This window comes from Acipenser ruthenus, unplaced genomic scaffold (genome assembly GCF_902713425.1).
Source record: "Acipenser ruthenus unplaced genomic scaffold, fAciRut3.2 maternal haplotype, whole genome shotgun sequence".
NCBI lineage: Eukaryota > Metazoa > Chordata > Actinopteri > Acipenseriformes > Acipenseridae > Acipenser > Acipenser ruthenus.
Genome location: NW_026708779.1, coordinates 553,130 through 567,415, shown reverse-complemented (window position 1 = coordinate 567,415; position 14,286 = coordinate 553,130). Strand labels below are relative to the sequence as shown.

Here is a 14,286-nt window from a genome sequence, read left to right as displayed (position 1 = left end):
AAAAAGAAAAGAGAACAAGGGTGTCCATTCAGAGAAGCACACAAGCCAGCCTTACCTCACACCAGGAGAGACTGGAGCACCCCAGAGGTACCTGCAGCACGCCAAGACAAAACCAAAGCAATTCAGAACTCTCCTTATTTTACTTAAGCTTTCATTGGACTCTATGAAGCTGAGGAGTTCATTCTATATAGAGGGGGTGGAATTCAATATGTTAACAAGGGAACATTATTCAGCAGCTTTCATTGGACTCTATGAAGCTGAGGGAGTTCATTCTATATAGAGGGGTGGAATTCAATATGTTAACAAGGGAACATTATTCAGCAGCTTTCATTGGACTCTATGAAGCTGAGGGAGTTCATTCTATATAGAGGGGGTGGAATTCAATATGTTAACAAGGGAACATTATTCAGCAGCTTTCACTGGACTCTATGAAGCTGAGGGAGTTCATTCTATATAGAGGGGGTGCAATTCAATATGTTACAAGGGGACCATTATTCAGCAGCTTTCATTGGACTCTATGAAGCTGAGGGAGTTCATTCTATATAGAGGGGGTGCAATTTCAATATGTTAACAAGGGACCATTATTCAGCAGCTTTCATTGGACTCTATGAAGCTGAGGGAGTTCATTCTATATAGAGGGGGTGGAATTCAATATGTAACAAAGGGAACATTATTCAGCAGCTTTCATTGGACTCTATGAAGCTGAGGGAGTTCATTCTATATAGAGGGGGTGCAATTCAATATGTTAACAAGGGACCATTATTCAGCAGCTTTCATTGGTCTCTATGAAAGCTGAGGGAGTTCATTCTATATAGAGGGGGTGCAATTCAATATGTTAACAAGGGACCATTATTCAGCAGCTTTCATTGGACTCTATGAAGCTGAGGGAGTTCATTCTATATAGAGGGGGTGAATTCAATATGTTAACAAGGGACCATTATTCAGCAGCTTTCACTGGACTCTATGAAGCTGAGGGAGTTCATTCTATATAGAGGGGGTGGAATTCAATATGTTAACAAGGGAAACATTATTCAGCAGCTTTCATTGGACTCTATGAAGCTGAGGGAGTTCATTCTATATAGAGGGGGTGGAATTCAATATGTTAACAAGGGAACATTATTCAGCAGCTTTCACTGGACTCTCTCTCACCCCCATACTCCTTCTGTTCAGTATCTGGCTCTGCCTTGCAGATCAGTGGTCCCGGGCCCCCGCGGGACTTTGTGGCCCTCGAGTTCTCCGCAGGGGCCCGCTGGCGGGGGGTGGAGACTCGCCCGCCCCTTCGGGACCTGGTGGGGCGGGATTTTGGGCCGGCGGGCCCTGCAGGTACGACAGCGGTGTCTCCTGTCAAAAAACCAAAACGCAGTCCAGTAATATCCCAGTCCAGTCTAGTGATATTACACTGTAGTTTAATATCACTAGACTGGACTGGACTGGAATTACATTGTAACTGCAGTTTAATATCACTAGACTGGACTGGAATTACATTGTAACTGCAGTTTAATATCACTAGACTGGACTGGAATTACATTGTAACTGCAGTTTAATATCACTAGACTGGACTGGAATTACATTGTAACTGCAGTTTAATATCACTAGACTGGACTGGAATTACATTGCAGGGATGTGAATCAGACTCCTATCCCACAGCAGTGTCACCCAGTCCAGGTTTTACTACCAGCTTGATCAGCCCCCAGTGTGTCTAGCTAACAAGCTCAGGTGTGTCTTATTATTAAACTCCTATTGAAACCAGGACCGGATCACACTGCTGTGCAGCGGGAGTCTGATTCCCAGCCCTGTAGCGTTTGAGATCTGTATTTTTTGTTCTCAATTCGTGACATCTTACCTTTCTCTGTAGAATTCTGTGTGTCTTCGGAACTATAAGACAAAGAGAAAAACAAAGACTTTGAAAAAATATTCATTTTCTACTTGACCCCAAAAGAAAATCTTTAAAAAAAAAAAAAAAAATCCTTTAATAGACTAATAAAATACATATTGATGCACTTCCATTGAAATAATATCCAATTTAACCCACGAAGTGCCACTGTCCTCATATGAGGGACAGGCTATTTCCTAATTTTCCTAACCATCTCCCTGTTACTGAAATCCTCTCAGTTCTACTGTTCTCAGTGGAGTCTAAAATATAAACTCTTATATAAAACACAGCTCTTCAATTTTCACTTATTTGGTTTTGTGGTTTTCTGTAATTTGAGATACACGGCTGCTGTATTGCATCCAGCAATGGGGGGTTACAAATAAAGCACCCGGGGGTCAAAATTTGGGCTCCAAACCCCTCGCCCTTCCCCTGGATGAGAGAGGAGTCTGTGCAGAGTTTGGCTGCGCTGGATCCTGCAGGGTCCGAATGCATGAAAGAAACAGAGACAGACCAACTAGGGCAGCAGTGTGGAGTAGTGGTCAGGGGCTCTGGACTCTTGACCGGAGGGTCGTGGGTTCAATCCCAGGTGGGGGGGACACTGCTGTTGTACCCTTGAGCAAGGTACTTTACCTAGATTGCTCCAATAAAAACCCAACTGTATAAATGGGGAATTGTATGTAAAAATAATGTGATATCTGTATAATGTGAAATAATGTATAATGTGATATCTTGTAACAACTGTAAGTCGCCCTGGATAAGGGTGTCTGCTAAGAAATTAATAATAATAATAATAATAATAATAATAATAATAATAACAACTTTCTGCTTTACATATTAAGATTAAGAATGGGACAAGCAATTATTTACAGTAATGCATTTATTTTGACCACAGTATTAATATCCATAATAACTCCTTGTAAATAATTCAACAGGAAGCTAATTGTCCCTGGCATGTGCTGAATGCGCGTACAGATTACATGCCTGCACGTTTTAACAGAAAGAAACAGCAGATCGTTACGTCATCAGCTACCTGGTGAACGACGTCACAAAGACGTTAGATTTAAAGAGAAATGAACGACGTCAACAAGCCTATAAATAATTACGTCGACTGTTTGTTTTCAAACACACTTTCCCTTGATAAAGGCGTGCTAAACCACACCGGAACTGTGGCAAGTTAAAACTTATACAGACGCATTATATACATATATATATAAGGGCAGCTGGCTCTTTGAGCTAATATATAAATAAATATATATATCAAACACAGGCTCCCTTGAGAAAGATATGTACAACATATCGAAACGTTGGGCAGCTATATATTATTATTATTATTATTATTATTATTATTATTATTATTATTATTATTAACAAGGTAACATTATTATATACCTCCAATGTTTTGATTCAAACACACGCTTCCGTCAGAAAGATATGTACAAAATATCGATACGTTTGGCAGCTGGCTATGAGCTAATTATATATAGATAGATAGATAGATTGACACAAACACACACGTATTTAATATTACAGTTCAGGTTATTTCCTAACGTACATGTGTAATACCATGCACGATTAATAACGACAACACTGTTACTGTAAAGAAACAAATGGAACGCTAATATTCAGAATTAGACAGATAGACAGATAGATAGATAGATAGATGATAGAGAGATAGAGAGAGATAGATAGATAGATAGATAGATAGATAGATATACAGATAGATAGAGAGATAGATTGATAGAGAGCTATACAGATAGATAGAGAGAGAGAGATATACAGATAGATAGAGAGATAGATAGATAGATAGATCGATAGAGAGATAGATAGAGAGATAGATAGATAGATAGAGACAGATAGATAGATAGAGACAGATAGATAGATAGATAGATAGATAGATAGATAGAGATAGATAGATAGATAGATAGATAGAGAGAGAGATAGATAGAGAGAGAGAGATATACAGATAGATAGAGAGATAGAGAGATAGATAGATAGATAGATAGATAGATAGACAGATAGATAGACAGATAGATAGATAGATAGATAGATAGACAGATAGATAGACAGATAGATAGATAGATAGAGAGAGATATACAGATAGATAGATAGATAGATAGATAGAGAGAGATAGATAGAGAGATAGAGAGAGAGATAGATAGAGAGATAGAGAGATAGAGAGAGAGAGAGAGATAGATATACAGATAGATAGATAGTTATTGTATTTCTTGCTCTTATTGTATTACTTGTATTGTAACACTTGAAATGTATTTGCTTACGATTGTAAGTCGCCCTGGATAAGGGCGTCTGCGAAGAAATAAATAATAATAATAATAATAATAATAATAATAATAATAATAATAATGATAATAATAATAATAATAATAGATGGATAGAAATGCAACACATGATATAGATAGATAAACAGACAGATAGATAAACAGACAGATAGAAAGGTAACGACGCTTACTCTACGGTTAGGCCGCTGTCATCCACCGCCTCCTCCGCGCTTTCTCCCCGGGCGCCGGCGTTCCTCCTGCGGCGGGGATATTCCGCTTTCCTCCGGCGGGCGGCAGGGCCGTCTCCTATCGCTGCGGCCGCTGGTTGGAGTCCACCGGCCGGGGAGGCGCGGCTCTTGCTATCCCCGGCTCCTCCAAACCCAGAGCCGCGGCCCGTCCGCTCCCGCAGTACTCTCCCCGAACCGGGCCGCGTTTGCTCGCCGGGGCTCCGGACCTCCGAGGCCGACAGGGCCGCTGCTGCAGCCGCGGTCAAGGTTCGGCCTGCAGACCGGTCCCGGAGCACTCTGCCCGGGGCGGCGGGGCTGAGAGCTGCCGCGGAGGTCACCGTTGCATCTCCGCACGCTGCCGCTGCCGCTTCTTCGTTGTTCGGCGGCGGCTGGGGCGGAGTTGGAGGCTCGGTCTTCTCGCCGCTGGTGCCTCCACCCCGGTTCGGCTCCGGTTCCATAACCGCCCGCCTCGGACTGCGTTAAAAAAAGATACCGCAAAAGCGAGCTGCTGGACGGGCGCTTTGGGAGAGGCGGTGGGTTTGGAGATCCGATTAAACTGGGCCTTTTTTTTTTTTTTGAAAAAAAAAAAAATATTAGATATATTTTAATATATATTATTAAATTGCATTTTATTCAAATTGCTGATTTGGGAGAAAAAAAAAAAAAACAACAACACCCTCAAAATCCCGATTTCTTCATCCTTAAAGATACAGGATCAAACAATTTTCTTTTTTCGTCAGTTCTCGAAAGCGGGCCGCGCTTCTTTGCGTCGCTTCTCCTTTAAGAGAAAAAAAAAAAGACAGAAGCACGCAATATTTTTTTTTGTTTGTTTTAAATAATAAAAGAAAATGGAAGGATCTCTCGCCGCGCCGCTTTGGGAGCTGTTCTCGAAGGGAGTTGTAGTCCTGAGCGCCTACTATCCATCATAGGAAACAGTGTTGACCCTACGTTGAAAAGACTACAATTCCCATCACCGCTCACGTCCAGAAAAAAAAACACACGTGGGCAAAGGATGCTGGGAGTTGGAGTTTCCCGAATGCGTAACGCTGTCGAACGCGGCGTCTGCACGTTTTTGCCAGCCATGCGCAAACGCGGGCGGTCATACATAAAGGACTTTCTAATAGATCTAATTAATTAACCGGATAAGCTTCATTATTACAATAATCGATCAAACACATACCAATAGCGTCAAAGTTCAGCTAATTAGTTAAAATATGATTCTCTTTTCTGTATAGAGATTCTGAATAAATATCCATTGGCTGTTTTCTGTAATATGTAAAGTTCAGTCTCCGTGCCTCAAGCCTGCCCTGGACTGGAGGGAGCCCCCTTTCTCTTAGGGGGGGACGGAGGGAGAGAGCAGTTCAGTCTCCATGCCTCAAGCCTGCCCTGGACTGGAGGGAGTCCCCTTTCTCTTAGGGGGGTGAGGGAGGGAGAGAGGTAGGGAGCAGTTCAGTCTCCGTGCCTCAAGCCTGCCCTGGACTGGAGGGAGCCCCCTTTCTCTTAGGGGGGAGAGGGAGGGAGCAGTTCAGTTTCCGTGCCTCAAGCCTGCCCTGGGCTGGAGGGAGCCCCCTTTCTCTTGGGGGGGGACGGAGGTAGGGAGCAGTTCAGTCTCCGTGCCTCAAGCCTGCCCTGGACTGGAGGGAGCCCCCTTTCTCTTAGGGGGGTGAGGGAGGGAGAGAGGGAGGGAGCAGTTCAGTTTCCGTGCCTCAAGCCTGCCCTGGACTGGAGGGAGCCCCCTTTCTCTTAGGGGGGGTGAGGGAGGGAGGGACGGAGCAGTTCAGTCTCCGTGCCTCAAGCCTGCCCTGGACTGGAGGGAGCCCCCTTTCTCCCATGAAATACATACAGACCATTAACACGCGCGGCAATAAAATAAGTATAAATACTTATTTCCACCAGATGGCGCTCTAATACTACGCAATACAGTCACCTCCTTTAATCAGCACCACTGTAAAACGGATAGCTCCAATTCAAAGGTGACGTCATCATGACGTTACAGATGTCACTGGGCGCGTTAAGTAAGAGAGCCGCACAGAGTGAAATCGCTCAGAAAGCACACCGAGCAGATTTAAATGACTTCACACTCTGCTCCAGGAGAGCGCTGAGCGACTTTTAAAAAAGGCGAATAATAATGATTTGCTTGTTTGTGTTTCTGAGGTGATGGTTGATGAAATGGCCCCCGTGTGAAGTTACTGTCCCCTGCAGGACCTCGCTGAGTCCGGCGCTCTGTTTGGACTGAACCTCATATCTGACTGTGTTTAATACCGGCATTAATAATGAAAATTATGAATAATATTAATACTACAAGCCTAATAATAATAATACATTAATAACTATAAAACAGCTCTACATTTAAAAAAAAAATGAAATTAAATGATACAAATTCGAAAACAACATTTTTTACCATCTTATTTAGCCAATTAACACATCACTTCATAAGTCGAAACCAGTTCATCGTTCTTGACAGACGTATTTGTCAGTCCTGCCTGTGATCTCCACTTGTTTCCTGCAGGTGTCCATTCCGTCCGCTCACTCTGATCACTGATGAGAAATGCTCAGGAGCGGCTCAGCGGGAGCGGCACGGAGCGAGGCGTTAATTTGATTATTTTACTGAGCCGCTCTGAGCCGCTCATTTACTTAACGCGCCCACTGTCAAAGACATTATACTACAGCTGTGGGACGCCAGAGAGCTGCCGCCCTCTGGTGGACACAAAACAGACCTGCAAGCGCCTGTAAACACAATTGAGATTTATTCAAAACGTACTTGTATTTTCATACCTGCTGATTCTAAAACAAAAATATTTTCAGTTGTTCAATTTCTGAAAAAAGGTATAATAATAATAATAATAATAATAATAATAATAATAATAATAATAATAATAATAATAATAATTGGATTGGATGTAAGTAGGGCAGCAGTGTGGAGTAGTGGTTAGGGCTCTGGACTCTTGACCAGAGGGTTGTGGGTTCAATCCCCAGTGGGGGACACTGCTGTTGTACCCTTGAGCAAGGTACTTTACCTAGATTGCTCCAGTAAAAACCCAACTGTATAAATGGGGAATTGTATGTAAAAATAATGTGATATCTGTATAATGTGAAATAATGTATAATGTGATATCTTGTAACAATTGTAAGTCGCCCTGGATAAGGGCGTCTGCTAAGAAATAAATAATAATAATAATTAGCAGATATCTATAAATCTACATTGTGGCAGCTCGTACCGCTGTTTCCACACCAGACAGCCAATGGGAAGGCTCCCTGTCTGCTTGCAGGAATCCTGAGCTTTCCATTGGCTGAATGCACAGGAATTTGAGGGCACCAGTAAACGACTCACTATCTGCAGCGCCCAATCGCAAAAAAGGTAGAGACACATCTAGGATAATAATATAAAAACATATGTAAGATATTGTCCTTGATCTAGGGGAGGCTTTTCGGGTTTGTTACAACGCACATCACCATGAAACGTCCTGACCATCTTGCTATTAGGGTCCAGCTTGCTAATCACTGTTGTGGCACCTATAGCAACGCTGCAATGAATAGCTAACCAAATAGCTAACTGGCATTTCTGACCTATTTCCCGACCAGCTAGAACCACCAAACTTGGCACGTGACATGTACTCGCCATCAACTACCACAAGGTACATTTTATGAGGTCAGATAGACGGACAGACCATCAGTGAAAAAGTACCATTGAAACTCAAGAACTAAATATGCTTTACCAGACCTCTCTGTGCTTTACAATGCTTCCCTATGCTTTACCAGACCTCTCTGTGCTTTACAATGCTTCCCTATGCTTTACCAGACCTCTCTGTGCTTTACAATGCTTCCCTATGCTTTACCACACCTCTCTGTGCTTTACAATGCTTCCCTATGCTTTACCAGACCTCTCTGTGCTTTACAATGCTTCCCTATGCTTTACCACACCTCTCTGTGCTTTACAATGCTTCCCTATGCTTTACCAGACCTCTCTGTGCTTTACAATGCTTCCCTATGCTTTACCACACCTCTCTGTGCTTTACAATGCTTCCCTATGCTTTACCACACCTCTCTGTGCTTTACAATGCTTCCCTATCCTTTACCAGACCTCTCTGTGCTTTACAATGCTTCCCTATGCTTTACCACACCTCTCTGTGCTTTACAATGCTTCCCTATGCTTTACCAGACCTCTCTGTGCTTTACAATGTTTACCTATGCTTCCCCGTGCTTTCACTGTGCTTTATCGCACTCTGTACTTTGTGTCAGTTTGATAAAGGCTGTACCATTTGAGGCTTAAACAGCAGGCTAATGATTAAAGATACGACTCTTACCTTCCTTAGTGATAAAACAAGACAACGATAAACTTTACCGGGAATCAGCAGGTATGAAAGTGAAAGGACACTTTGAATAAATCTCAATACTCTAGCAGGGCTCCCCTAACCCGGTCCTGGGGACCCCCCCACCGTGTGTGTGTCTGCTGGTTTTCATTCTACTGAGCTCTCGATACTGAACTAGAAAACTGAACTGATATATTCGCTTAATTAGATCTTTTAAATTGGTTAAACAGTTGAAGATGTCAACTTAGAAATATGTTATACTTAACTGGAATCTGCAACATTTTACAGCTGAGAACAATTAAAAAGGTCTCGTTAAGCTCATTATCAGTTCACTTAAGGGTTTAGTGAAGTTATTGACAGCTCATTCGGAATGAAAACCAGCAGACACAGGGGGGGGGGGGGGGGGGTCCCCCAGGACTGGGGTCGGGAGCCCCTGCTTTAAGGTACAAGGGACATGCGTGAAAAGCACTTGCGAGTTTAGCTAATCGAAGTAACTTGATTTATTAGGATCACTTTTTGTTCTGGTACTTTACCAGAACAGAAAGTATTAAACACTCAGGGACAGTTCCTAACGCAGAGGCCAGGCAGTGTATATGAACCCTGCACAGTTAGATGCTTCTCCCCCCTTGGATTGCTTCGCCCCCCCCCACCTCCAGCTGAGATCCACTGTGTAAATGTGATGGATCAGCTCCCACAACACCTCACACCAGCCGCCCATGCACAGCTCCCCCTGATTTTCTGTGATGACAAATTCCTGAAGACCCCGATCAACCGAAGACTGCTAAACGCAGCTCCAGAATACACTGTTTCTGGGATCAATCCACAACTAACAACCAAACGTTCTTATGTTCTTATCTTCAATACACTGAGGCTAATCAAGCTTGCATTAAAGCCTGGACTGCTATGCACTAGAATACGAGTCTTTATTTCCATCCCTAAGACTAGCCAGCACATTTTTGCCTCCCGATAAACTTGTTCAATGAAAAATGTTCGCATCTGAGTTCTGTTATATCTTTTCTGGGTTTAAAATTACATAAATTGGTTTATAATTATAATAATAATAATAATAATAATAATAATAATAATAATAATAATAATAATAATAATAATAATAATAATAATAATAATAATAATAATCAGGACTGCCCACCTGTAGAACTCCTCTGTTTGTATCCTGGGACACTATCACCCTTCATGTAAATGTGCTTTATTTTGCTCTTATCTGTCCCCTATTTTACTGCATTTAATCCTGTACTTCAGAATACTGTAATCTGCCAAGTGTTTAACCTGTAGTATTTTGTATTTAATCACATCCTGATGTAACTATCACTATTTAATCATATCCTGATGTAACTATCACTATTATCTGCTGTATTATTGAATTGTGGTTTGTCACACTTGAACAAAAGTTATTGTATTTCTTGCTCTTATTGTATTACTTGTATTGTAACACTTGAAATGTATTTGCTTACGATTGTAAGTCGCCCTGGATAAGAGCGTCTGCTAAGAAATAAATAATAATAATAATAATAATAATAATAATAATAATAAAGTTTATGAAAAACAAAACAAACAATAATAAAAGCAATAAACGTATTTTCCAAGATATCAATGTTGGTTTTAAGTAATTTATATAAATGAATAATCTTTTATTCTAACGCTTTTCTGAAATTATCAAAACTACAAAACAAAGCAAAATAGAGCTTGAGAATTGTCCTATAGTCCAGTGGTTAAAGTCCAGGGCTTGTAACCAGAAGGTCACCGGTTCAAATCCCAACTCTACCACTGACTGACTCACTGTGTGTGTGTGTGTGACCCTGAACAAGTCACTGAACCTCCTTGTGCTCCGTCCTTCAGGATGAGACGTCAAACAAACGAGCTCCTATTGGAAGTGACTCTGCAGCAGCCACTGACTCCCTGTGTGTGTGTGTGACCCTGAGCAAGTCACTGAACCTCCTTGTGCTCCGTCCTTCAGGATGAGACGTCAAACAAACGAGCTCCTATTGGAAGTGACTCTGCAGCAGCCACTGACTCCCTGTGTGTGTGTGACCCTGAGCAAGTCACTGAACCTCCTTGTGCTCCGTCCTTCAGGATGAGACGTCAAACAAACGAGCTCCTATTGGAAGTGACTCTGCAGCAGCCACTGACTCCCTGTGTGTGTGTGTGACCCTGAGCAAGTCACTGAACCTCCTTGTGCTCCGTCCTTCAGGATGAGACGTCAAACAAACGAGCTCCTATTGGAAGTGACTCTGCAGCAGCCACTGACTCCCTGTGTGTGTGTGACCCTGAGCAAGTCACTGAACCTCCTTGTGCTCCGTCCTTCAGGATGAGACGTCAAACAAACGAGCTCCTATTGGAAGTGACTCTGCAGCAGCAACTGACTCCCTGTGTGTGTGTGTGTGTGACCCTGAGCAAGTCACTGAACCTCCTTGTGCTCCGTCCTTCAGGGTGAGACGTCAAACAAACAAGCTCCTATTGGAAGTGACTCTGCAGCAGCCACTGACTCCCTGTGTGTGTGTGACCCTGAGCAAGTCACTGAACCTCCTTGTGCTCCGTCCTTCAGAATGAGATGTCAAACAAACCAGCTCCTATTGGAAGTGACTCTGCAGCAACCACTGACTCCCTGTGTGTGTGTGACCCTGAGCAAGTCACTGAACCTCCTTGTGCTCCGTCCTTCAGGATGAGACGTCGAACAAACGAGCTCCTATTGGAAGTGACTCTGCATATAATGCACAATTCACAGCCTGCCTCTGTAAAGTGCTTTGTGATGGTGGTCCGCTATGAAAGGCGCTATATGAAGATATTATATTATTTCAGTTTAGTTTATGTTAATCAGCAATCAATAGATAGGGAAGAGGGATAGTATTTTTGTTTCCAGATCTCATGTGCTGCTCTGGATTTACAGCAGCTCTCGTATTTGCTTCACACTCTCCTCTGCTTGTGGATTTTGTGCTTGCTGGGTTCAGATCGCTCCCTTGCATTCAGTATTAAGATCATCTACTGTACCCCAATCCAATTACCTCTCTTCAAAGACCACTACACAGGAAACTACTGTTATTACCGTTATTATTAAAACAAACACGCAAACAAAAAACTTGTATGCAATATCCTTTATTTTATTTAGATTTGTATTTTAAAAATACATTTGATAAGGGATGTACACGTGGACACAAACAAACACACATACGCTATCACAGGACATTAAGCAGCTAATTTAGTTTTAAAAACCATTAGATATACCATTGATATGAACATTGCACACAGCACTATCGCCTTAAATACAACTATTGCCTTTTCAGCGGGGATGGCTTGTAATTTTTGGGGCGTTGAATCAGGTTGATTTGTCTCCCTCTTCGGATCCCACAGTCCTGGATCCTCTTCTCATCCTCCAGGATGCAACCTTCGATCAAAACACACGAACACACACTCAGTATATATCTAGACTGATCCCAGAGTTCAAAGGAATGAGCTGTGAGGATTGAGAGAGTTTAATCTATCGAGTAAGAATCAAAGGGAGGAGAGGAGTTACTATGAGCTTGATCAGCCCCAGTGTGTCTAGGTAACAAGCTCAGGTGTGTCTTATAATTAAACTCCTAGTGAAACCAGGACTGGATCACACTGCTGTGCAGCGGGAGTCTGATTCCCAGCCCTGCATTGTAACTGGAGTTTAATATCACTAGACTGGACTGGACTGGAATTACATTGTAACTGCAGTTTAATATCACTAGACTGGACTGGAATTACATTGTAACTGCAGTTTAATATCACTAGACTGGACTGGACTGGAATTACATTGTAACTGCAGTTTAATATCACTAGACTAGACTGGACTGGAATTACATTGTAACTGCAGTTTAATATCACTAGACTGGACTGGAATTACATTGTAACTGCAGTTTAATATCACTAGACTGGACTGGACTGGAATTACATTGTAACTGCAGTTTAATATCACTAGACTGGACTGGAATTACATTGTAACTGCAGTTTAATATCACTAGACTGGACTGGAATTACATTGTAACTGCAGTTTAATATCACTAGACTGGACTGGAATTACATTGTAACTGCAGTTTAATATCACTAGACTGGACTGGACTGTGTGTCTTATTATTAAACTCCTAGCGAAACCAGGACTGGATCACACTGTACGCTGGTGTAACAGGGGAGCTGTTTTACCATCAAAGACCATCATCAGGTCCTCAGGTTTCCTCTCAATCTGCTTGCTCATTAGTGTGATCACGTTGAACACAGTGTCTGCTGTGTCGATGTCCATCGGTCGACATTTACCATCAAACGTCCGGATGGTCACTTGAATCTGGAACAGAAAATAAAACAATGATTGGTCTTCTAGAACTCTTTAGAAGAGTAAAAGCAAAGAAATACTGATTCATGGAATTATTTGTCAAATTTCAAAATTGTAACAGAAACAACAGGGACGGAAATCTGCGGTTACTGTGGTCCCGAATCCAGCCTCCGAATCCTCCGTCACGTTCTGAGCGGAATCTTCGGGATTCTCAGCCACTCCCCCGTCACATGACCTGGTTGTCTGGGTAACGGAAGCGTCTTCGTGTTCTGTCAGAATCTAGAACAGGCGTAAACGAAAAGAAAGCTGTGTTATTAGAATATTTAAAAATAGCTTTCATTTATATTTTTCATGAAATCACTCCTTGACAAACGTTTCATTTTGACGTCGTTCCGGATACTGTAAATGACCGGAAATCAAGATAATTCCTGTTCAATTTCTATTTAAATAAAATATAAACATATTTTAACATAAATATAATTGCACATAAAAATAAATCGCACTGCAAATGCACTATTAGTCAGTCAGATAAACAAAATAATGCATTCCTTAAATTTATTTTAATATTTGTACCATGAAAAATTATAATCCAGTTCCCGGCATTTAGAAATTTGTAAACCCCATGATTACATGATAATACTATATAATAACAGATACACACAGTCTGTTATATTAATGAATGTAACGCTATGCCATATTAAAAAGGGTCAATATTAAAACGCGGTGATTTGTGTCTGCAGTACATTAGCGAAATCTTCATTTCATGTAAAATGTAGCTTTTAATAAAGATTCTGATCAAAATAAACAAACAAACCAAACCAAACAAACAAAAACAAAATCGGCTAGTTGTTTTCTTAACCAAAATTAATTAGACTTTATTAATTTAATTTTTATAGAGTTTCTTTGATTATATGATATTAAATAAAATATCTAAACTATGTTCTTTGAGATATATATATATATATATATATATATATATATATATATATATGTAAGAATAAATTATGGATTTGAATGTAAACAATAACAAGTAGTTGTCATGCCGTCAAACACCTAGAAACACCTCTAATGTTTTGATTCAAACACAGGCTCCCTTGAGAAAGATACGTACAACATATCGAAACGCTGGGCAGCTGGCTCTTTGAGCTAATATATATATATATATATATATTAGAAAAACATTTTAAAAAATTGATATATATAAATTTTAATAAAATATATATACACTATATAAACTATGTTTATTATATCAATGAACATTGTTTAGATTTAAATATATATATATGTATAATTA

At 41.1% G+C, this 14,286-nt stretch overlaps 1 protein-coding gene across 1 annotated transcript; it reads right to left on the bottom strand.

Moving 5' to 3' along the window:
• Positions 1–29: 29 nt before the first annotated feature.
• On the bottom strand, positions 30–5,185 carry LOC131735989 (E3 ubiquitin-protein ligase ZFP91-like). The gene is made up of 4 exons (XM_059021779.1): positions 4,341–5,185; positions 1,844–1,875; positions 1,150–1,341; positions 30–91 (listed from the first exon to the last, which is right to left on the bottom strand). The coding sequence occupies exons 1-4, from the start codon at positions 4,832–4,834 to the stop codon at positions 57–59; spliced, it is 753 nt and encodes a 250-aa protein (XP_058877762.1). The 5' UTR covers positions 4,835–5,185; the 3' UTR covers positions 30–56.
• Positions 5,186–14,286: the final 9,101 nt, after the last annotated feature.